The sequence below is a fragment of the Mercenaria mercenaria genome, chromosome 10 (assembly GCF_021730395.1).
Source record: "Mercenaria mercenaria strain notata chromosome 10, MADL_Memer_1, whole genome shotgun sequence".
Taxonomy (NCBI): domain Eukaryota; kingdom Metazoa; phylum Mollusca; class Bivalvia; order Venerida; family Veneridae; genus Mercenaria; species Mercenaria mercenaria.
In genome coordinates, this window is record NC_069370.1 from 57,133,496 (window position 1) to 57,158,990 (window position 25,495).

General features: G+C 34.9%; 1 protein-coding gene and 1 long non-coding RNA gene across 6 annotated transcripts in view; both read right to left on the reverse strand.

Annotated features, from left to right (window-relative positions):
- LOC123560705 (aquaporin AQPAe.a-like) overlaps window positions 1–25,495 on the reverse strand; it is a 115,837-nt gene that overhangs the window by 30,305 nt on the left and 60,037 nt on the right. Inside the window, exon 1 of one of the 5 annotated variants that reach the window (XM_053553150.1) lies at window positions 11,838–12,677. The exons of 3 other annotated variants lie outside the window; for them this stretch is intronic. In XM_053553150.1, the coding sequence (XP_053409125.1) occupies window positions 11,838–12,071 (234 nt within the window). In that variant the 5' untranslated portion in view covers window positions 12,072–12,677. Of the gene's footprint in view, window positions 1–7,151; window positions 7,496–11,837; window positions 12,678–25,495 lie in introns of those variants that run through there. One more of the 5 variants, XM_053553154.1, reaches the window with a different exon arrangement.
- On the reverse strand, window positions 18,100–25,480 carry LOC123561477 (uncharacterized). The gene is made up of 3 exons (XR_008372803.1): window positions 24,375–25,480; window positions 19,562–19,623; window positions 18,100–18,738 (listed from the first exon to the last, which is right to left on the reverse strand). It is a non-coding gene; the product is annotated as an uncharacterized LOC123561477 (long non-coding RNA).

A 25,495-nucleotide genomic window follows, 5' to 3' on the forward strand; every position in this document is an offset into this window, starting at 1 on the left:
TTTAGGTGAAATGTATTTAAGAAATAATTTGTAGCAAAAGGGTGTTTTAACACTATGCACGATGAGCGGTTATACGTCGGGCGTAATATTTCACGAGGGCGAAGCCATAGTGAAGTTATTTGCAAGACTTATTACCGCCCGAGTGTATAAATAGTGTTAAAGCATGGTTTTGCAAGAAATTATTTTGATTCTAATATGCCTTTGTAGGGATAACGCATGTTTCTTCATGTTATAACATCTGCAGAATCCCGAGGGATTTGTTGGTACCCGAGGGATTTTGAAGATGTTATAACACGAAAAGAACATGCGCTAACACTATTCTAGCATAAAACGCGTAAAAACCAAGTAAATGAGTATATTGTCCCTCAACGTCATTAAATTTCCATGAAATGCGCGGTAAAGTCTACGTTGTTTTTTCACGTTGACGTCATTTCCTTTTGAGTTATCCGTTTTGGGACCGTAATACGTTTACGCTTTGCCACGGAACGCGCATATATAAAAAGGTGTTATAACAGCACGTGAGCGCGAGAATCTCTTTGTTAACACACGTTTTCTCTCCTGTTAAAACACCCTCAACAAGTGGACAATAGCAGTTTTATGCTAGAATAATCTAAAACAGTAGATAAGATATAGAAGCGCCCTTTCTTGGTCGGAACAAAATCTTTGACGTCATCGCACGTTAACGTGACGTCATTCTAGCGTAAGAGAAAAGCATATTACAATTAAAAATAATTAAGTGTTAATAACCGTTTGGACATATTACATTGAGTGAACATGTTAGAACTAAATCATTAAACTATAGTTGTCTCCGTTATTAAAAAATAAGAAATTAAATAAAATGTTAAAATAAAAATTATACGAGTCCGGGAAGCTGCTCGGTTAACGAGGAATCAGTGTCTTCGTCAGAAATGTTGAGTATTGACTTTATCTAATGTTATTTTTTGTTGTTCTTTTACATTTTAAAACGCCATAATACTGTGAAGGTGGTGCCTAAACGGTTATGTGAATGATTTTTCGCTAGATTTCTTTGAAAAATTTGGAACTTCAGCAAGGTTTTATAACAAATATATAGAACAACTTTAGCATTTATTTTAACAGTTGAAAATTTATTTTACGCTGGTCAATATAAATGTTGAGATATTTGTTTTGAATAATCAAATTACATGTAGATGCATAATGAGACACAAAATGTTAGAAATGAAACAGGAAGAGCATTTATTTAAGGTTTATGTGAACGTTTCGTGACTTTATATAAATTTTCCAAATCATAAATATTTACATTTGATATACAGTTGCTTTTTGTTACGCACACACATCTTATATTTTTTTTAATAAATTTAATGATGTGTAATTATGAGAAATAAACACACGTAAATATTTGCATATCAAAGCAGACAAAATGGTGTTTTTGTTCTTCGCATAATTACATACACTCAAGTTAATACAAGAGATTGAATGTTCATACTAGTACGGGGTACAGGTAGAATTTTGACACGCCTATACAGAATGTTTGGATTTCTTAATTTTGGCCAAAGAACAATAATTTTATTTGTCAAACACACGTCATAACAGTTAGAATGACAAAATGTATGTTTAGATTATTCTGAAAAGTGTGTATTTGTGACATTTTATATTTGCCTGACAAGACTTCTTCGACCTATACTTGGATCGATGTGACGTTGATCCGAACAAGTGGTAAAGTCTGTATTTCCGTTTTCCTGAGTTAGATAATATTCCATCGTATCTATGACAATCATGAATCAGTTAGAGAACCTCCTATACTTGTGAGTACGATGACATGTTGTAATCATTTCGTTCTGAGTTAAAATATTTCATCGTACTAGAGTCTGAATCAGTTAAGAACTTAATGCGATCTGCCTAATGTCTGATCAATATATCCTGTAAATGCTACCGAATCTGACCAAGAACTTGTTTCAGGATTAAAGAGGATTTCTTACAGATTTTTGTACGCAAATCTTAAACAGTTACATGTACAACTGTTACAGAACTATGTACAGTACAGGTAGTGTATGACACTGCAACTATGACTACAGCACCGCTGCGGCGATTACAACTACTACACTTCCACTACGATTTCTACACTGCATATATACTGCTACTATGACTACGACTACTACACTGCTATTGCAACTACGACTACTACTGCGAACACGACTACTACACTGCTACTGTGACTACGACCACTACACTACGACAACGACTACTACTGTGACTACGACAACAACACTGCTACTGCGACTACGACCACTACACTACGACAACGACTACTACTGCTACTACGACTACCACACCACTACTGCGACTACGGCCACTCGACTTGGACTACCACACCACTACTGCGACTACGGCACTCGACTGGACTACACACACTACTGCGACTACGGCCACTCGACTCTGGACTACGCACTACCACTACTGCGACTACGGCACTACGACTTGCTACTCGACACAGTACTGCACTACGACCTACTACGTACTTGGACTACCACACCACTACTGCGACTACTGCCACTCAAACTTGGACTACACACACTACTGCTACTGACGCCACTGCGACTTGGACTACCACACCACTATTGCGATCTACGGCACTCGACTATGGACTACCACGACCACTACTGCACTACGCATGACTTGGACTACCACACACTACTGCGACTACGACACTCGACTTGGACTACCACACACTACTGCGACTACGCCACTCGACTTGGACTACCACACCACTACTGCGACTACGGCCACTGACTTGGACTACCACACATACTGCGACTACGGCCACTCGACTTGGACTACCACACCACTACTGCGACTACGGCCACTCGACTTGGACTACCACACCACTACTGCGACTACGGCCACTCGACTTGGACTACCACACCACTACTGCGACTACGGCCACTCGACTTGGACTACCACACCACTACTGCGACTACGGCCACTCGACTTGGACTACCACACTGCTACTGCGACTACTACACAGCTACTGCGACTACAGTTACTATACTACGACTACGACTACTACTGCTACTACGACTACTATACAGCTACTGCTACTACTACATTGCTACTGCGACTACAGTTACTACACTACGACTACTACTGCTACTACGACTACTACACAGCAACTGCGACTACTATATTGCTACTGCGACTACGGCAACTACACTGCTACTGTGACTACGGCAACTACACTGCTACTGTGACTACGGCAACTACACTGCTACTGTGACTACGGCAACTACACTGCTACTGTGACTACGGCAACTACACTGCTACTGTGACTACGGCAACTACACTGCTACTGCGACTAAGATCAATACGACTACTACTGCTACTACGACTACCACGCCGCTACTGCCACTATTACATTGCTACTGCGACTACAGTTACTATTCTACGACTACGACTACTACTGCTACTACGACTACTACACAGCTACTGCGACTACTACACTGCTATTACGACTACTACACTGCTACTGCGACTACAGTTACTATACTACGACTACGTGTATTGCACTACTTCTGCAAAAACGACTACTACTTCTACTTTCATTATTGTAACCATTCCTACTACTGGGGCTTATTATTGTTTTACCTTTATTATCATTATCATATATGTAGCTCCAGAATATTTAAAACAAGCTAAAATAAAAAAAAAACTTATATATTCAAGTAAATCTGCAATAATCACAATGTTCACAAGTGCAAACCACTTTGGGTATCCTGTTGAAGACTGAATCCTTTTATGTTAAGTCCGGTATCGTGATTTATAAACATCAGATTTAAGGTTTACGAGTATATCTTCAAAACACAGAAATATTTGACAAACGAATAAAATCTTTACCAACAATCAACCTGACCATTACATGTCCTGCCGTACTCTCCCGTACGATGGATACTTAAAATACTCACAAAACTTTGTCCCCCTTTAAAAATGAATACTATTTGTAACCAAATAAAAATAAACAATAATTGCTGAAAACTACGTTCAACCTAATCCTGTGAAATTTCAGCACTTGGAGATTATTGCAAAAAATGATATGGAACATTTCTTTAAAATGCTGAGTTTTAAAGGCGCTGAACTGTCCGAAAGTGTGGCCCCTTTATGCAGCCCTTTTCCGAATTCAATATATACATCAGTAAACTGACAGTTGTTGTTTAGAGTAATATACATGCTTTATATGTTAAGCAATTTTCATGTGAAACAACCTTTTCTTTCTATGATTTGGTATTGTTTTTTTTCTTCTCAAAATGTAAGGCTAAGTCTTAAAAGCAAATCAAAGCTTTCAGCTAAGTGGCATATTCTATAGCTTGGATCACCCGAAAACTGTCTAAAATTCATTTACTTACAGAGAATTATAATTTTACATTGAATGTCGCCGATCCCAGATCGCTGGATCGTTCGCCCACAATTCTCTTTTTTCTGTTGCTTTGGTGGCAGGGGAGCGGTTTCGTAGTTTGGCCCCGGTCGATTTTCTGTATAAACAGGACAGGGTAGATATAAAGGCATATCTATCTTACTGGTTATTTATCATTATTAATTCTTTAATATATCTGGGGAATGAGGAACGGTTAATGATTCTACACGGCGGGTGTTTTAAAATTCCTAGCTCCGTACTTCCGGTTGAGGCTAAAACATAAACATCAGAACAAAACGTCGGCCAGACGCTCGGCTGTCATCCAGCCACTTTTTTTCAAGTGAAAATTAGGGAAATAAAGTGGTGGTTGGGAGACACATTCCACACCACCTGGGTATGCACCTATGTTCGCACTATACATATATGCTACGGAATTGGATTTAAAAATACAAAATGGATGAATGGCAGAGTTCAAAGTGAGGCCCGGTTAGGCTAATTTTGGTCTATAAAATTTGGGTGATTTGGCCAATTTTCACTACATCTGGCATGGAAAGCGACAGGTGCATAGGACCGGAGAGTCGTCTTTATGTAGTCTATAGTATCTGCAATAGTCCATAGTAGTTTCAAAGAAAAATAAGCAGAAACGAGATTTCTATGGATATTTCAACACTGGTACCCACACGTCAATGTGGAATTCGCGAATCTGCACTCCCCTGCCACCTTTGGTTTTGCGCCACAGCAACACATACAACGCACTGATGCAGGCGTAGTAGTCGGAAGTGGATAGCAAGCTAACTGGACTTCCATTGCATAGATATTGGAACGCTTACTTGTTCTTACAAAAACCTATCAAAGATTTACGGTCTAACTAATATAAAATGTAAATCAGATACATATCTTGTTGTTGATGTACAATAGAAGGGTGGATGGCGATTCGTTATAAAATGTCACTATATGTATATTCCTGTTAACGTGCCTAAAATGACATTTTTCGGCGACGCCGTCTAAATTCGTTTTCGTTACCTATGCCACGTGACTTCAGTTTGCAAATCAAACTACTTGATAACGCATTATAGATAATTTATCAAAATCGAAGATTTATGCAATACTCTGCCTGATTGGACGAGAGTGTCAATTTCTTTCACTCTGTTGATTGTGCTACGCTGAGTGAACTGTAGATAAAGCGTTTATCCTAAACGACGCTGTTCACAGCTTTAAAGATAACTTTGGCTCAGTATATTTAGCAAGAATATTGATATATCTCAAAATGATTAGTAAGTTTAATATATATGATAACCTATTCAAATACCAACATATATCAAATTAAAGAAAGAGCTGAATACGGTCTGCGTATCACATGAATAAGGGTGTGATAAGAATCTTTTATGTAGAGAAGTGCTTTTTAAAAGATTTTCCTTGTTACAATTGTCGTCTGTATATGAAAAGGTTTCTTGCTTTTGTGACTTATTCAGATTGCATATTAAAATGAGTACTTGTTTGCTTTGATATAGTTGTTATAAATTATTTAACTGATTTATTATATATGAATATTTTTCTTTGGTATGGTATGCAAATATTGAACTCAGTTGAAATCTGTTTTATTATATATATGCTATATAATGACTGAATCTCATTACACTGAAATGAAGGTACTCTGCATACAGTTTATCTATGTGATATAACTACGGTCAAACTTTGTTTATGAAACAGAAATATTGAAATAATTACAATTGTATGTTTTGCTTGACCTTCACTTTTTTATAGGTGTGACGTCATTGTCCAAAGATTCATGAATAGCGAATATGCATTTGTTAAAGCGGGATCAGTTGGCCTATTTTAGAAATAAATAAAAATAATAAATAAATAAATCATTTAATTGATTTTTTCTCATGTATTCTAATCAAACTTGATTTGTAGCATCTTTATTAGGCCCGCAGCCAACTTTGTTCAGCTGGGACATTTAACCCCTTTTAGGGGCTGCTAGAGCTAAAACTAGAAATGCCTTTATACAGCGTCTCATGAACAGCTTGGTGGATCTTTGTCATACTTGGTCTGGAGCATCATTATAAGGTCCTCTTCCAAATTTATTTATATAGGAACTTGGGCCCTATTAGGGACCACTATAGCTAAAAGTAGATATGCCTTTCTTCGCATTAACCACTTTTGTGTAACAATATCGTAAGGTCTCCTGCTATTTTGTTACAAATGAGGATAGAGACCAATTTAGCTAAAATTATAAACACGTTTAATGACCTCTTCTCATGAACCGCTTCATGAATCTTCATCAAACTACTGCTGTAATTATTCGTCTAAGGATAAACGAAACAAAATTGCAACCCTAGAAACCTTTGCGAAAAATTAAAAGAGAACCATTTAAATTGTTAAAGTGCGGTGTTTAGTTTTGCAATTTGAAAAATGTTAGATGAAAGATGAATGTTAGATGAAAAATTCATAAACTTCTTTCCTTATTACAATTCGCCGACCATCATTTTTAAAGATATTTCTTGTTTCGAGCAAGTTCTTCTTTGAAATTTCATTTATTTGTTATTTCTGACTCTGTATTGACAACCCTCGAAGCATTTCCAAATTATCTACAAATATATTCTATTAAATACACCAACTAGAATATAAAAATGTTTTTGGGCATATTTCTTTTATTCGTAAAGCTGAACAACAGAAAATTGTATATTAATACAGAACTAAAATGCAATAAAATAAACAAACATTTCATTCTTGAAAAGGTATATGCTACAGAAAACGAACTCACCCTGACAAATTTAGCCCAATCGTCCACCACTGGCACAATACCGACGGCCGACATTGTCCCAAAAAACACAAACAAAAGCGTTGCAATAAATTCTGCCAGCCAACTCGCCATAATTCCCAAGATTTCAATTCTTGAATTATTTTCTCTCTAAAATTGTTGGGTTTTCGAGCATTATTGTCGGCTCGACGGATTTTCTCAAGACTATTAGCAATGTGCAAAAAGTATCTTTCCATTTTCTATGTTATATATCTAAATCTCAACTATGTAACAGTGTTTACGATACACTTTCCCGCTGGCTCGTGATGTTTACCACGGCGAGTATACTATCGCATTTTGCTATCAAATCTCGTATACAATTTGTAGTTGTAATTATTTATATGGTTCAATAAGGATCGAAGAATTTAGATTTAGAAAGAAAAATTTAAACCAGAATCCACAGGAAAGAAATGTTCGAAAGCGGAAACATTTAATGCACATGTCTTTAAAACAATAAAAATGTAAAATCACGCATTATAGTCTAGGAGCTAGTGTAGTTGTTCTTTACAGCAACCATTTAACCACAAATCATGAATTTGCCTGGCAGTATAGTATTATGTATTTATTCTTAAATGAAAGTTCGGCCATAATCATGTTAAGAAAGGACCGGAGTATATCTTAATTCATCAACTGCATGTCATTGGACTAATGAACTTGAGATGCGTTCGATCTGTTTTCTGCCTGCAAGTATTCCATTTAACAGTGTTAGCTTGTCTTAGGTTTTTTAAGTAATAATTATTTACGACGCACAGTCGTTTCTTTGTTCTCGCCTTGAATAAGATTTTTTTTTGATAGCCAGATTTTGGCTTAAATATATATCTTGGTCTTATCATGAGTTATTGTTTCTTAACCATTAAAAATGCAAAAACAAGAATTACTTTATTATATCCCACCTTCCTGATTATTACGAATTAACCTCATCGAAGACGGAGGGATATAGCTTTGGCGTTGTCGTCCGTCTGTCCGAGTCCACATTTGCATACTAAGATGGCTATAGGAACAAAAGAAAACTGTACTTTTTCTTTGATGTCATTAATTCCGTAAGACTTTTATGTGGCTATTTTTCTTTTACATAGCTAAAAGAAAATAGAGAGAACACAAAAGTAGTCACATAAATACCCATATGTAGGAACGTCCGTTCGTCCGTCCGTTCGCACGTCCTTCCGTCATCCGTCCGGAGCCATATCTGGGAAGTGGTTTGGAATGTTTAAATAAAACATCATATACAAGTTAACTACCATAAGGAAATGCGGACCGTCAAGTTTCAGTCAGTGCCCTGTTGTCCGAAACTTTAACAGGTGATTTAGCTAACGGTCAATTAACTTGTAGGGTTATAATTTAACAATTTAGTAGACTTTGTAAAACATATATATGTGTTAAGTATCATGAACACTTAAAAGTCTTTTCAATAGAATTAAAACTTTAAAGTAATGTTCCAACCAAGACTTTTATTTTGAATCACAAGTTAACTGCCGGATAATTTAACAGCAGGGTAAGGTTTCGAACAGCTGTGCCTAGATTGCCAATGTAACACCAGAGTTAAAGGTGCTTCTAGTGTTAGCTATGAAGAGAACTGTAAATGTGAATTTCTGCTTCATAACTTGTGACATATTTGGCCCATAACTATGAATTTAGATCACCATAAAAACACTTTAACAATTGCATATAACATGATGCAAATCAAAGCAGACAGCAGGTGTTTTTTGTTTCTTCGCATGGTTACATTCATTCAGGTTAATATCAGAGACTGAATGTTCATAAAGGACGGGGTACATGTAGAATTTGACACGCATATACAGAAGGTTTGCATTTCTTATTTTTGGCCGCGGAACAATAACTTTATTGGTCAAATTCGCGTCATGACAGCCTGAATGACAAAATATATGTTTAGATTATTCTTAAATGTTTGTATTTCTGACATTTTATAATCAAGACGTTTTTCCGTCTATACTGATGTTGGTGTGACGCTGCTTCGAACAAGATGCACGAAGCTGTTGGTTTAAATACTTCCATCGTATGAAATGATGGAAAGGAACTTCAATGCGATGTACCCGATGTTTAATCAATATTTTTATCCTGTTCATGCTACCGAATCCGGCCAAGAACTTGTTTCAGGATTAAGGAGGTTTTCTAACAGAATTCTGTACGCAAATTTTGAATAATTGTTTTTAAAACAAAACTATTGATTGAACGTACAGGTAGTGTATGAATGTTTTCAGTAAGTAATTGCTTTCCTTTGAAAGCATGACCGGTATCAACCAGATTGATGTGACGCATTTAAATCCCTGTAGACTTCTTTTGTTTTTCGTTCACAATCGTTCCGACTAGAACTTATTCTAGTGTGTTTACAGAAATATTTAACATTTGCTTGCGCTTACATCATAAATATAAAGATTATTTCCATTTATATCACTGCAATATCACACAATGAGTAAATTGTTTTTTATTTAAGCTTGAAGTATGATGCAAAGACAGGATTTAAACACATGTATTTATAATTCATAAAAAGATGTATGATTGTAAACATGATTATGGAAGTGGCAGATAACTAATGCAGAAGCATTTAACAATTAACGTGTCTATGAATTTATTATTGTAAACTTAAAATAGAATAAAAATGTTGAACTATATCATTACAGATTCGGGTTATAGAAAATAAACAAACATTGTCGCATATATTGCCTATAATTACAACAATACAATAACAAATTACAGAACAGAACAGAATAGAGTATCTATTTAAACAAATTAAATGCAAAAAGAGAATGAATGACAAGTACAAATATATACTCAGGCAAGTACAAACATATACTCTGGCAAGTACAAATATATACTCTGGCAAGTACAAATATATACTTTGGCAAGTAAAAACATATACTTTGGCAAGTACAAACATATACGCTGGCAAGTACAAACATATACGCTGGCAAGTACAAATATATACTTTGGCAAGTAAAAACATATACGCTGGCAAGTACAAACATATACGCTGGCAAGTACAAATATATACTTTGGCAAGTACAAACATATACTGTGCCAAGTACAAACATATACTGTGCCATGTTCAAATATATACTGTGCTAAGTACAAATATATACGCTGGCAAGTACAAATATATACTTTGGCAAGTAAAAATATATACTTTGGCAAGTACAAACATATACGCTGGCAAGTACAAACATATACGCTGGCAAGTACAAAGGTATACGCTGGCAAGTACAAATATATACTGTGCAAAGTACAAACATATACAGTGCCAAGTACAAACATATACGCTGGCAAGTACAAACATATACGCTGGCAAGTACAAATATATACTTTGGCAAGTGCAAATATATACTTTGGCAAGTACAAACATATACGCTGTCAAGTACAAATATATACTTTGGCAAGTACAAACATATACTTTGGCAAGTACAAATATATACTGTGCCAAGTACAAACATATACTTTTGCAAGTACAAACATATACTGTGCCAAGTACAAACATATACTGTGCCATGTTCAAATATATACTGTGCCAAGTACAAATATATACGCTGGCAAGTACAAATATATACTTTGGCAAGTACAAACATATACGCTGGCAAGTACAAACATATACGCTGGCAAGTACAAACATATACGCTGGCAAGTACAAATATATACTTTGGCAAGTACAAACATATACGCTGGCAAGTACAAACATATACGCTGGCAAGTACAAATATATAATTTGGCAAGTACAAACATATACTTTGGCAAGTACACACATATACTGTGCCAAGTACAAATGTCTACTTTGGCAAGTACAAAGATATACGCTGGCAAGTACAAACATATACGCTGGCAAGTACAAACATATACGCTGGCAAGTACAAATATATACTTTGGCAAGTACAAACATATACTTTGGCAAGAACAAACATATACGCTGGCAAGTACAAATATATACGCTGGCAAATACAAACATATACGCTGGCAAGTACAAATATATACTGGCAAGTACAAACATATACGCTGGCAAGTACACACATATACAGTGCCAAGTACAAATATCTACTTTGGCAAGTACAAACATATACGCTGGCAAGTACAAACATATACTCTGGCAAGTACAAATATATACTTTGGCAAGTACAAACATATACGCTGGCAAGTACAAACATATACGCTGGCAAGTACAAATATATACTTCGGCAAGTACAAACATATACTTTGGCAAGTACAAACATATACGCTGGCAAGTACATATATATACGCTGGCAAATACAAACATATACGCTGTATTTCATGTGATTTGATACTGTTTGATTTTTTTCTCAAAATGTAAGACTAAGTCTTTAAAAGAATCAGAGCTTTCAGCAAAGAGGCGTGCCCTATAACTTGGTGCACCCGAAAACAATTAGAAATTGATTTACTTACATTTACATTGATTGACGCCAGACCTTATCGTTCGCCGACAATTTTCGTTTTTGTCTCACTTCGGTATGGGGTAGCAAGCTAACAGATGTACCGTTTCATAGATATTGGAACTTATTTTTCTTACAAGAAATCTTTCAAAGATTATCGGTCTTACTAATGTATAATTTAAATTAGATATATTTCTTGTATTACATAGAACTAAAACTGCACCGTTATAGACGAATATTATACAGAAAACGAACTCACCCTGACTATTTTAGCCCAATCGTCCACAACTGGCACAATACCGACGGCCGACATTGTCCCAATAAACACAAACAAAAAGGTTGCAATAAATTCTGACAGCAAAGCTCGCCATAATTCCCATGATTTAAATTCTTGAACTATCTTTTCTCTTAAGGTGTTGGGCATTCGGGCATTATTGTCGGTCAGGCGGATTCTCTCAAGATTGTTAGCAATGTGCAAAAAGTATCCTTCCATTTGTTTTATATGTTATATCTAAGTCTCGTCTATCAAAACAAATCGAATTTAAAAGTTCTGATTCTTCATTAAAATTATTTTCACTTTACATCAATCACATTTCTACATCGGTACTGTAACGTTTTAAAGTACCAACATTGGAGAATTTACAGTCCTATACTTTACGTGTGACAATGTTTCACTGTTTATTTACCAATACACTTTCCCAGTGGCTCTTGATGTTTACAACAGTGAGTATCATGTGGTATATTGCCATTAAAATCTCGTATGATAATAAATCTGGTTCAATTAAGATCTGATATTTAACTGAAGCTTTTAGATTTAGAAAGTAAAATCCAAATCAGCATCCATAGGAAACGGAAATATTGAATAACTATACGCACGTCTCTTTAGTTATTCTCAACAGATACTATTTGATCATAAATCATCATTGCCTGGTATTATGCATAGTTAATCAAGTTAAGATTATCAGTTGTCAAAGGTGTATATTACAATTTATCAACTGCATGGACTAATGAAATTGAGATACCTGCATGCAAGTATTCCATTTAAACAGTGTTAGCTTGTCAATGTTTTCTAAAACATAATAATATTCTACGACGCACAGTCCTCTCTTTGTTCTCGCCTTGAATAAGATAGTTTGTTTTCATTAATGACCACTATTAGCAAACACCGCTGAAATATGGTTTTGAATTTATCGTGATCAAAACTGCAAGTAGGTCCCACGATTACTCCGGCTGAAATGTTTTTGTAAAGTTTTTGGTATTTAAGGCATATACATCTTGGTTTTTTGACAAAAATGATTCGGTTTGGTCATATTATGAACATTCGAACATGAATTTCTATATCTAAGACATCTTAAAAATGCGAAAACAAGACAAAACAAAAAACAAAAAAATAAACAAAAACAAAAAAAACACAAAAGCATGCACGAGTCTCGGGAATCGAATCCTGTACGCTGCAGCTATATTTTTTTCCTGTGTCCATGATCAATACACCAATGAGGAGCCATTAAAAATAACAAAAAATTAGTAAATCAATAACCCTTATGCGTTTCCATAACATATATTCTGTCGGAATCAAAGTTCAAAGCCCTCTAGGGGAATAACTAGCAATCTATTTTTTTCTCTTTTTTCTGTTGTCGACCATTGTCTTTAAAACCTTTGGGTATATAACATTTTCAGATAATTACCGTTTTTCTCAGATATGTCTGTTATCGACTTCATTATATAATCAAAGTACTGAAAGTACAGAAAGGCTGGCTACCATAAAACACTTGACGAAACTGTGCGGGAAAAATGTTTGCAAAGTCTTAGATATTATTGGTTTTTCCATATCAAACTAAAGCGAGAATAGGGTACTGTTGTGATGAATCATCTCGATTAACTTGAGAAGGTAGTTTAAGGATATTACAGACTATAGATGGTGTTTGCTTCATTTGGGATAACATAATTATCGAGACAAACAGCACATTATTTTCACTGTGGAATCTGAAAAACACAAAGATTAATGTCTAACAAAAAAGTCAGGTTCCGAGAACGCAATTCAATCAAACTACAACCCCGTAACAGTGTATGTATTGATTTGTACACAAACATACCTTCAAAATATAAGTGAAATAAAAATTATAAACAAAACAGGGAAAAATAAAACAATGGAAGGAACACAGTCGTGCACCGTCTTGTAAATATCTGTGGCAAACACACAACTGCTTAATTTAAACCGGTTTATGCTACGTTTGTAATCTTATCATTGGCCCACATCGTGGTTTCAAAGCCAAGTTGATTCATTGACTTTAATAAAGCATGGATTTGCATATAAACAAGTAAAATATCATATCAATATACCATATTCAGGAGAATATCCTAAGGACAATGAAATTGTGTGCAATGTGTAAGTTTTAAGGGGTACAAACAAGAGCAGTACAAGACTTTCTTCTGGTTAGGACCTTCAGAAAAAGTCGAGGTAGTATAAAGAACAATTACAAGAAATGGAGGAACTAAAAAGGAAGAAGTAAAGAATGTGTAAAATACCCTACGTTGCCAAATTAAACCTTTATGAATAAACTACCTGCTTTAACTCCTGAACTTTTGATAACGATTCCTGTAAATGCTACCGAATCTGGCCAAAAACTTGTTTCAGGATTAAAAAGGATTTCTACCGCACCGCTGCTACGATCACAAATACTACACTTTGACTACGATTTCTACACTGCATCTATACAACTATTTTGACTACTACACTGCTATTGCAACTACAACTACTGCGAACACGACTACTACACTGCTACTGTGACTACGACCACTACACTACGACAACTACTACGACTACTACATTACTACTGCGACTACAGTTACTATACTACGACTACGACTACTACTGCTGCTACGACTACCACACCACTACTGCGACTATGGCCACTCGACTTCGACTAGTACATCGCTACTACGACTACTACACTGCTACTGCGACTACAGTTACTATACTACGACTACTACTGCTACTACGACAACTACTGCTGCTACGACTACCACACTGCTACTGCGACTACAGTTACTATACTACCACTACGTCTACTGCACTCCAACTGCAAAAAGGACTACTACTTCTGCTATTATTATTGTAACCATTTCTACTACTAGGGCTTAGTATTGTTTTATCTTTATCATTATCATTTATGTAGCTCTAGAGCTTATATCAAATATTTAAAACAGGCTAAAATGACAAAATATTTTTATATTCAAGTAAATCTGCAATAGTCACAATGTTCACAAGTGCAAACCACTTTGAGTATCCTATTTAAGACTGAGTCCTTTTATGCTATGTCCGGGTATCGTGATTTATAAAGATTTAAGTTTTAGGAGTATCTCTTCAAAACACAGAAATATTTGACAAAAGAATAAAATCTTTACCAACAATCTACCTGACCATTACATGTCCTGCCGTACTGTCCCGTAGGATGGATACATAAAATACTCACAAAACATTGTCCCCCTTTGAAATAAATACCATTTGTAACCAAATCAAAATAAACAATAATTGCTGAGAAATACGCTCAACCCAATTATGTGAAATTTCAGTACTGGGAGAGTATTGTAATCAAAGCACTGAAAGTACTGATGTGGCGATTGTATTTTGAAGTGGACAGTGACAGTAAAGGCTCCAGACAAAAAGCATACATTCAGTGGCAAACGTATTATAGAAGTTTTGATGTACAAACTTAGGTGAGCTTAGTACAGTCACATACTCAATTTCCCCATCGTGTTGATAACTATTGGTCTTTAGACTTTACACATGGTCGGACAGAAAGGCAGACACCACCTGATCACAATAATTCATCTTGAGCCATCAAGTAAGGGGAGCTAAAGAAACTGGTGATCTGTTTTGCTACTGAGGGACTTAGCAGAACATTATGCTTTGTTAAGCTTTTACCCTGCTAAAATGGACTGCTTAAAATGTCAACTGAGACAGTACCGTTCATTTGTCAGATGGTTATTCACTGAGACTGAATAGTGAACAGTAAAATCAAAATCGGACTGCAAGGATATGCAACCTGATTTTGATCTACTCTAGTCTTTAAGGTAGAAACATTCATCACTAACAATTAGGGCAGCCATTAATACTCGTGTTAGTTACCATCTTTGTGTTGTTTCCTTTTGTTTACAGCTCTTTATATAATGTCAGTCTGTTCAGACAGCTGAACTGAATGTTTGCATAGACTAAGGTAGAATATATAACAAACAATTATTTTTTTTACAAAACACTATACAAATACATTGTACATCGTTACATGCATCATAGAGTATCGAGTACAAGTTGGCATCTGGCTGAGTAAAATAGCTAACTGATCACACATACATAATTATGAAACAAAAGACTAAAAAATGAGACTAATTTAACAGTTAAAACATAAATTTTACATCTAAACTAGAAATGTGTCACAGACATGGATACCCCCGCAACATGAGAAAGGTTACAGGCATAAGCTATTTACAGTAACGACAAAGGGAAGTAATTCTAAACTAGGGCCCTGGTTCTTGCGGATGGCATTCTGTCTCGTGATGGTGTACAATTGAGCCAACTTACATTAAAATCCCTACATGCATGAAGATGAAATGCTTAGGACAAAGTCATTCTTGTATGTGACCTTTGGCCTTTAAGTGTGACCTTGACCTTAGACCTAGGGACCTGGTTGTTACACATGACACATCATCTATGCATGCTTATTATTTGTGTCAAATTATTTTGAAAGTTATGGACCGGACACGAAGACCACATTACCAGTATATATGTAGTGAAATAGGCTAAGTTCAACCAAGGACTGTGACCTTGACCTTAGACCTAGTTGCTGCGCATGACACATCATCTATCCATGCTTATCATCTGTGTGAAGTATTTTTGAAATCGGATCATGCATGTCAAAGATATGGCCCAGACAAGAACACCACCCTTTCCAGAACACCCACACAAACACCCACAAGGACAGGAGTAACACTATATATGCCCCCCCCCCCTTTTTAAATGAGGGCTTAAAAAATCTAAAAATACTTAACATTACAATACAGGTGACTGAACAGCATTTTACCATACATTGAAACAGGACTAATGTCCCATTGGACATGTATCTAATAAATCCAACATTAACAGTGTCTGAGACTTTATTAGGGCGAACTTGTATAATTTCCTAGCATATTCTGTTTACAGTCTTCTATAGGAAAAATCGTGTTTGTATACAAAACAGCAGCATTTTGTTTTTCAAGAACTGGTTAGACGTTGATTGGGTGGGCAGAAGCCGAACGTCCATGTTTTTTTTTTGTAAAATGTGATGTTTTTCTAACAGCCTAAACTTTCTTAAAACACAACTTATATAAAAAATATCGTAAAATCATTATATCAAAATAAAATGGATTAATGATATTGCTTCTGAATAAATTTGGTAGAGGACCACTTAGTAGGCAATGCAACATACTAAATATCAAAAACCTACTTCTTGCAGTTTCAGACAAGAAGATTTAAACAAGAGGCCCAAGCTGGCCTAAATCGCTCACCTAAGGCCGACTTTGACCTAATTAGATCTTGCTTGTGGCAAAGTATTAAACTAAAAAAAACAAGGAGCTGCGTTCAATGGTCAATGTTTTTGGTTAACCAAAAGATGGCCCATATAAAGCAACCAAAGTCCAAAATGAGGTCAAGGTCAAACTGAGGTCAGGTGATGTCTGAAGATGAGGAATGGTCACAGGTTACATCTGCATTAGTATCAAGTCATTCTAGTAAGGTGTATAGATGCTAGACGAAACGGTCCCATTTGGTTAACCTCGTACGGGAAGGACGGACAAATGGACAGGACAATCACTATATGCCTCCCGCGTCAGTAGATGCTGGGGGCATAAAAAAGATTTCTAAAAGTGTTTCTAAGCTTTTAAGTTCTAGCAGCCCCTAAAAAGGAGCCAAGTGCCCCATTTAATCAAACTGGGAGAGGACCAAATAATTATGCTACATACCAAGTTTGATGAAGATCTATCAAGCAGTTCATAATAGGAAGTTGCTTAAAAGACATTTCTATTTTTAACTCTAGCAGCCACTTAAAGGGGTAAAGTATCCCTAGTTGAACAAATTTTGGGGGAGGACCATTTATAATGCAACAGACAAAGTTTGATGAAGATCCATTAAGCAGTTCATAAGAAGTTGTTTAAACGGTTTTTCTATTTATAGCTCTAGCAGCCCCTTAAAGGGGTCAATTACCCTCATTTGAACACATTTGGGAAAGCACCATTTAATGATGCAACAGTTTAATGAAGATCCATCAAGCAACGCTTGGTAAGAAGGCATTTAAATATATTAATCTATTTTTAGAATGCTACAGATCAAGTTCGATGAAGATCCATCAAGCGGTTCATGAGAAAAAATTGTTAAAGGTATTTCTATTTTTAGCTCTAGCGGCGCCTAAAAGGGACCAAGTGCCCATATTCGACAAACTTGGGAGAAGACCTCATAAGGATGCCCCAGACTAAGTAAATGAAGATAAATCCAAAATAAAATAAATATAATCTAATACAAATTTTACATGTTAAAACCAAACAAATAGTACATGCCAGTTCTTCTGGAGTATAATGTGAATACAAGCACTACAAGTTGACACATTTTTTTCCTTGAAACTTTTTGAATACTGTATGATTAGCATATATAATCAACATAGACTACTTATAATTGGGTTTCTTTCATGACCTTTGCATGTCTTCTCAATGTGGTGAACATTTATGTAAAGTTTCTTTAAAATCCTTCAAAATATCGTATTTTTTATTAACATCCTTCCTTTAAAACAATTAAGTAATTTTTAGAAATATGTTTCATCACCAAAAAATGCTGGTAAGCAGCTTTAAAACAGGCAGGTTTTTTTTTTTCTTTTTAGAGAAACTCAGTTCACTTCTGATAGGACTTGACTGCATTTTTTTTTTAATTTAAGTGAAGCGGCCGGACAATTTTCGCAACGTTTCCATTTCTACATCTATGTCATCTGCACTGTCAGTATCACAGGCCGGTACTTCCTTCAAAATTTGGACGTTACAGATGATAATGTCCTCCGTATCAAGAACAGCTCAACATAATCTCCATCTAATCTGATTGCATCAACCTGTGTGTTTTTGTCCTCAACAGGCGCACCACACTTCTGTGAATATAAAATATTAAAACAATGAGGCATTAACATGATTTTGGAATATTGAAAAACAAATATGTGTGGCAAAAATCATTTTTCCACAGAAATATTCAAATATTGTGAAAATAAAATATTTTCAAAGTATAAAGGAACTCATCCTCACATCGTAACTGCAGAACTACCAACAGGGCCTCATAATGGAGTTTATGGTTTGCTAAATGTTTCTTAGTTGTAGTATGACACTATATCAACAAGATGTTAATTACTGTGCATTACAGTCTTACCCCTTCAACTATGAATGTATTCCTTGAAAACAAGAGTCACTGTGGTCACTCATCTGTGAACATTTTGAGTAAGATTTATGCACATGAGCACCCTTGGAGCAAGAGCTGTCCGTAAGACAGCACGCTCGACTTTTCTCAGTGCTTGACTCTGAATTAGAGCTTTGCCAGTAAAAACTTTATAAAACTTTTAACCAAAAAATCTAAGTTAAACAGAGACATAACTCTGTCAAAATTCAAATCAAAGTTATGGGGTTTGTTTCTCCTGGTGTAGACTTTGATAGTAAATAATCATTTTAAGTTTCAAGTCAATAGCTTTGATAATAACAGAGATATTTAACTTTATCAAAAACTTTAACAAAAATATCTATATTAAAAAGGGGCATAACTCTTTGTCCTAAAAATACAGTACAGCTAAAAATAATTTATTTAAATACCTGTTCCAGTCCTACCTTTTAACCTTAAATTGTCACTGAAAAAGCATGAAAATCCTGATTATGAACAGTGACGCCTGTCAAAATAGTCTATTTTATATAAAATTCTATATAAATTACCTGTGGTTTTGCGTGCTAAGGTGTGGTGTGTGGTTGTTACCCGGTGCTATCCGTATGTGTTACTGAAAGAAATTTTGGTAAAAAGTGTCTGAATATCATTATTAGTATGTAAGTGAAACACACTCTCATCGATCGTATCTGTGGCTCAGTGGTTACAGCACTTGGCTGGAAGACGGGAAATCGCTGGTTCGAGCCCATTAGCGAGCACATTTTTTATTTTTCATTTTCAATTATTTATATGATTTATATGACTTCGATGGCAGCAGTACCGCCACCGCAAATGAAACTGAATGATGAATTTAGCTAGTTGTAATTCATATTTATGAAATTTGTATAGTCGTGAAAGAACTGTGAAATATATATATATATATATATATATATATATATATATATATATATATATATATATATATATATCCAAAATGTACTGTTGAAACCGGTTGAGATTTTTCACTTGTATATTTTACTGAATTAAACCATGTAATATCAAAAAAGGCATTTCCTTCAATCTTTTTCCCCGCTATATATATGAAAAAGATACTTGTGAAAATACAACGAAGGAAATACTGGATAAAAATGTACATGTACAGTGTTTGTTGAAATTTGTGGGGAAAAAATGAGATACTGAACGGTATCGATCTAACGAACTCCAGGTTTCAAGCTATTGACAATGACCACTGAGCTGTCGTGACTTGCGTATACACGCTTTAAAAATAAACTATTTTAATTGCTGGTTACTTTCCGTATACTAAACGGAATGTACCGAAAATCAACTGAAGATTAAAATATTCTATGCACCGCCCATTTAATCAATATGCATTTGACAGTTCAATAAAATAGGACAATACCTATTGTAATCATGGGTTGCATACACACAACAGAATTTGAATAGCCGCGGAGCAGGGCTTTAAGGTACTGGGGATGTTATGGTGAATAATTCAAAACATAAAAATCATCAACTTCACCCTTTTCTTACTCTTTCTCCAAATTTTTATGAAATTTTACCATCTAGTAAAAAGGTAAGGCTTTATATAATTACTATTAAATGTAACAGATTTGTGCTCTGCGGGAAATGAAACGATAACAAAAAGTGATGAAAGATTACTGATTTTTCTCAATTTCTTCAGCAATTTTTGTATTATTTTTGTGTAATTTTAGACACCACGTTGCATTGTTCTAAATTACTCTAATATACCATATCAATTACAATAAGCTGTTTGAAAATATTTCATTATTATAATAAAATAGAGAATTTGTATCGTAAACCCCCATGGCCAGAACAAGCAATTTTTCACCTTTCACGTCAAAGTTTCATTAAAAATATTAAACCAACTATAATATTAACCATGAAAATAAGTGACTTACTACGTAACAGCTATTTCAATTTTCAGTCCGATTTATATCAAACATCTTACAAAAATTTCAAATTACTTTACTGTCAAATGACTGAAAAACTATTAAGCTAGTTTCCCCATCCCTGATAATGTGAGCATCATTTTTCCTAATAAGGAATGTTAACTATAACTTCATGTTGCCCAATGTTGCCTATTATTTTTTAAAGCAAACAGTGAGTTGAACCTGATTAGAATAGTGTTTAGAAATGGCCGAATCAGGAACTTCTGGTCATCAACTTCATCCGGACACGAGAGCAACTATAAGCATGACTTAATTTTCAATAAAGGGTAAATAATGAAGTTCTTAGAAACAGTTTGAAATTACACACCATATTATTGAGAAATAATTTAAGCCACAGAATTTCATTAATTTAACTGACATGAAATTGCCACATTGAAGATATTTCAACGTACTTAAAAGTGTGATTCCGTCGTTACGTCACAATCGCATAATTATATAATTAAACAATTTGCATCAAATAGACTGTAGTATTTGCAGCCAAGCTTAACTCATCACCTCAATGCAAGAAGTGGATAACTGCATTGACTTAAAGAAAGACTTATTCTCTTTTTGAAATTAAGGTGACAAACTACTGGTTTCTACATTGTATATGATTTTTCTATCATATGAATTTATTTATAATCAAATTGTTTTTGTCTTGTTTCATTGTGAGTTGAAAAGAAAGATTATCGTATAGAAGTCTTATGAAGCCCCGTAGCTAGGGCTGGGACGATTTCAAAATTATGAAACCGGTCAATCATTTGTATGAAATCGAATCGAACCGGTTAATAGGTCGCCATATTTGAAATGCTGTTTTCTTTCCTGACGACCGCATAAAGGTACTTCCAGCAGCTGACTTCATTAGGACTTAAGGACTTTATTGTTTGGAAGCAGTGTGATAATTAATAAGTCATATTTTGGTGTATTGTATTTTAGATATATCATGACAGGCAAAGCCGAGACTATTGATTATGCTCTGAAAGTTGATGTGTTTTAGCACAAATATACTGCAGGTCTATGTGCTGGTCAAAGAAATGTATAAAGATAAAGAATGATTCATGACGTTTATTGTTTGAGAGCAAGTAGCAGTTTTGCAAAATTGAAACCGGTTTCACCTAGTAATCGAATCGAATCCGGTTAACCAAGTAATTGTCCCTGTCCTGCCCGTAGCCAGTAATATAGAGCAGTTAAGACTTTTTGATTTGCTAAAAATATTGAAGTGCTTAAATTATTAGAATCAGGATTATTTATCAGATTTTAAATTTCTGACTGAAAACTTGGATCCTACAAAGTATTCAATGTTCAAATTATAATAATTTCAATCTAACCAAACCGATATTCACTGTATAATACAATGGTATGCATGTCTTTGTTGTAAAGGAAACGTATGATCGATTTCATTTCAAAGTCTAAAGATGTGCTTTGTTTAAAATAAATACTTGCTTAAAATTTCTATGGCCGACCACTTCGCTGTTTTGTATCTCCCTAAATGTGTTTTATTCAGCTAAGTTGCCATCACAAACATGTATTTTACATGTAATTTCAATGGTGACGTCATTTGCGCGGTATTACCCGCCACACCATATTACCGGCTTTTGTGGTAGTAGTGGGTGAAGTAATTGGCATTTATGTCATCAACAATACCTTTCTACAATTAATTAAAACAAATTATTTACACAACAAAAACTGCAAAGAAACACTGGGAAAAAAACTCAGGAAACTGAGATGACCTATCCGACGGACTGAAGGTATCAAGTCCGACTGTAATCTTCCTAATTTGGCTTTTCGGGATGACTTATAACATTTTTTATGATCTGATATTCTATAGTTGTCATCATTCTAAGCCTAACCCGTATCAGGAAACTAAAGACATTAAAAAATCCAAAAAAGTCACAATATACTGGTCAGACTAACTTGCTTTAATAAGTAAAACATTAATACTCATGTACAAACTAAATCTGGGTTGAATTTAATCCGTATTTTTAAACAAGAGACTTTAATCTTCGAAAATATGATGTAACAGATACGAGGAGATACAGTATCAACTCTGACACTAGTTTCATTAAACAGCAAACTGCCGATGATACTATAGTTTGTGTTTCCATGTCAACATAAATTCATTATCAGAGATGTAACCATTACAAATACTTTGTACATTATTACCAGAAAACTAGTCGAACTAATTCGACATATACAGTTTGTTTTATATTGTGACGGTCAAACTGTAACGGCTGCAAGTCAGAAATTAAAAAGCAGTCACTCAGCGACAGTAAGCATGTCTACCAGAAAACGTTTCCAACAGATTTTCATTGGGGATTTCCTACCGCTGTCCCAAAACGTAGTCTTATTTAGACAAGTCAGACTGAAGAAGACAATCTTGGATATTTCACAAAAGGTTACTTGTTACTCAGAAATGCACTACAACTCAAAACATGAATGAGCATTTATGTAAACATCTCATTATATCATAAAAACGTGATCAAGATAAAAGCAGTCATTGAAATTCAGGCAAAAAAGAAAAAATATGTCATGTTTCTTTAGAGAGTGTATGCAGCCATAATAATTTCAGTAAAAAATGAAAATTAAATTTTAGCCCCATTCAAATACATGGTCGATCTACTTTTGTACTTTCAGTTTCACTTTGGAAAACAGTACATACTTTCCAATCTCCATACTTCCCTAAATCATACAGTTTTTTGGATACCTTTTATGCAACACAATAAGCTAGGTTAAAAAAAAGCGTTTTCAGGCGCTTAAAAATAAATTTTATTGGGGTCACATTCGAGGAAGTGGCTATTCTTACGGTCCCGTAGGAATAGCCTCGCAGGCTATTCTTACGGTTCTCCCGTAAGAATAGTGAAAAGCCCGCCTGTGGCTATTCCTACGGTCTTCGTAATTTGTCGTTAGTGTAAAATACTTATTTAAGTGGAATGGTCAGATAAAGGTTGTTGGTTGTACGGATGTAGATGTAAATACACATGTTACAAATATCAAAACACTAAAAAATATTTACCAACCGTTTTCAACTAAACCAGTTAGAGAATTATTGATCTATGTTTCGTTTATATGCATGTAAATTTTTTAAAACAGTACGAATCTCTCACCACTCTAAACATGTTCATTGCCCTTTAATTTAGTTTTATACACAATGATCGAGTGTGGTTACACGTCATTTCCGAAATCGGTTGAAAATATATCAGTTGAATGACTTCAGGACTATTTATTGTAATAAAAAAACTGCCGTAGGAATAACCACCTGGCTTTTCGTTAGTCGTACGGGAGAGCCGTAAGAATAGCCTGCGAGACTATTCCTACGGGACCGTAAGAATAGCCACTTCCAGCAAAGAATATTGTGACAGGATCATCAACATTTAAAGAGCAAAACTGACTTTTCACATTTCGATTAAATTATACTTACTTCTCTTCTCATTAAGAGGTATACAGTACTTTATTGGGTAAATGTGCTCTTCTTCCCTGCGTATAGTAAACAACAATGGCGTCACTGCGCGTATTTATATAAATTCCCGCAAAAATAGTACGATTAATTAGCGAAAAGAAATAGTGCACGTAAAAACCAAATCGAAATAAGTTATCATGCAGACGATAATCAGTTTAAATGTGTATTTCTGTTGTTTAAATGTTTATCTGCTAATTAAGTATCTCCAGTTGCATTTTTTCGGTATGATTATTTAGGAAGCCATTTGCGGTTATTAGGTTTTCTGCATCTCAGTCTCATCTCGTCAAAACTACCTTATACTTTTCTTCGGCTATTTTCGGCTTTTTCCAGTTCGTTCGAGAGTTGTTGTTGTTGTTGCTGTTGATTGTGCCGACTCTGTGGCTATTGTCTGACGACAATCGCCACAAAAATGATATGGAACAATTCTTTGAAAATGCGGAGTTTTTAAAGGCGCTGAACTATCCGAAAGTGCGGCCGCTTTATGCAACCCTTTTCAGAATTCAATAAATATATCAACAAACTGACAGTTTTTGTGTAGAGTAATAGACATGTTTTATATGTTGATAAATTTTCATGTGAAACAACCTTTTCTTTCTATGATTTGGAATTGTTTATTTTTTCTAAGGCTAAGTCTTAAAACAAATAAAAGCTTTCAGCTAAGAGGCATGTCCTATAGCTTAGAGCACCCGTAAACTGTCTGTCTTACTAATGTAGAATGTATATCAGATATATTTCTTGCTGTTGATGTACAATAAAAAGGTGGATGGCGATATGTTATACTAAAATGTCACTACATGTATATTGCTGTTTACTTTACTAAAATGACTTTTTTGGGGCAAGTTCTTCAGTGAAATTTCATCTATTTGTTATTTCAGACACTGTATTGACATCTCTCAAAACATTTCCAAATTATCTACAATTTTATTCTATTTGATACACCAACTAGAATATGAAAATGTTTTTGGCATATATTTTTATTCATAAAGCTGGACAACAGAAAATTGTATATAAATTGTATATTAACACAGAACTAAAACTGCAACATAATAGACGATCATTTCGTTAAAAAGTATATGCTACAG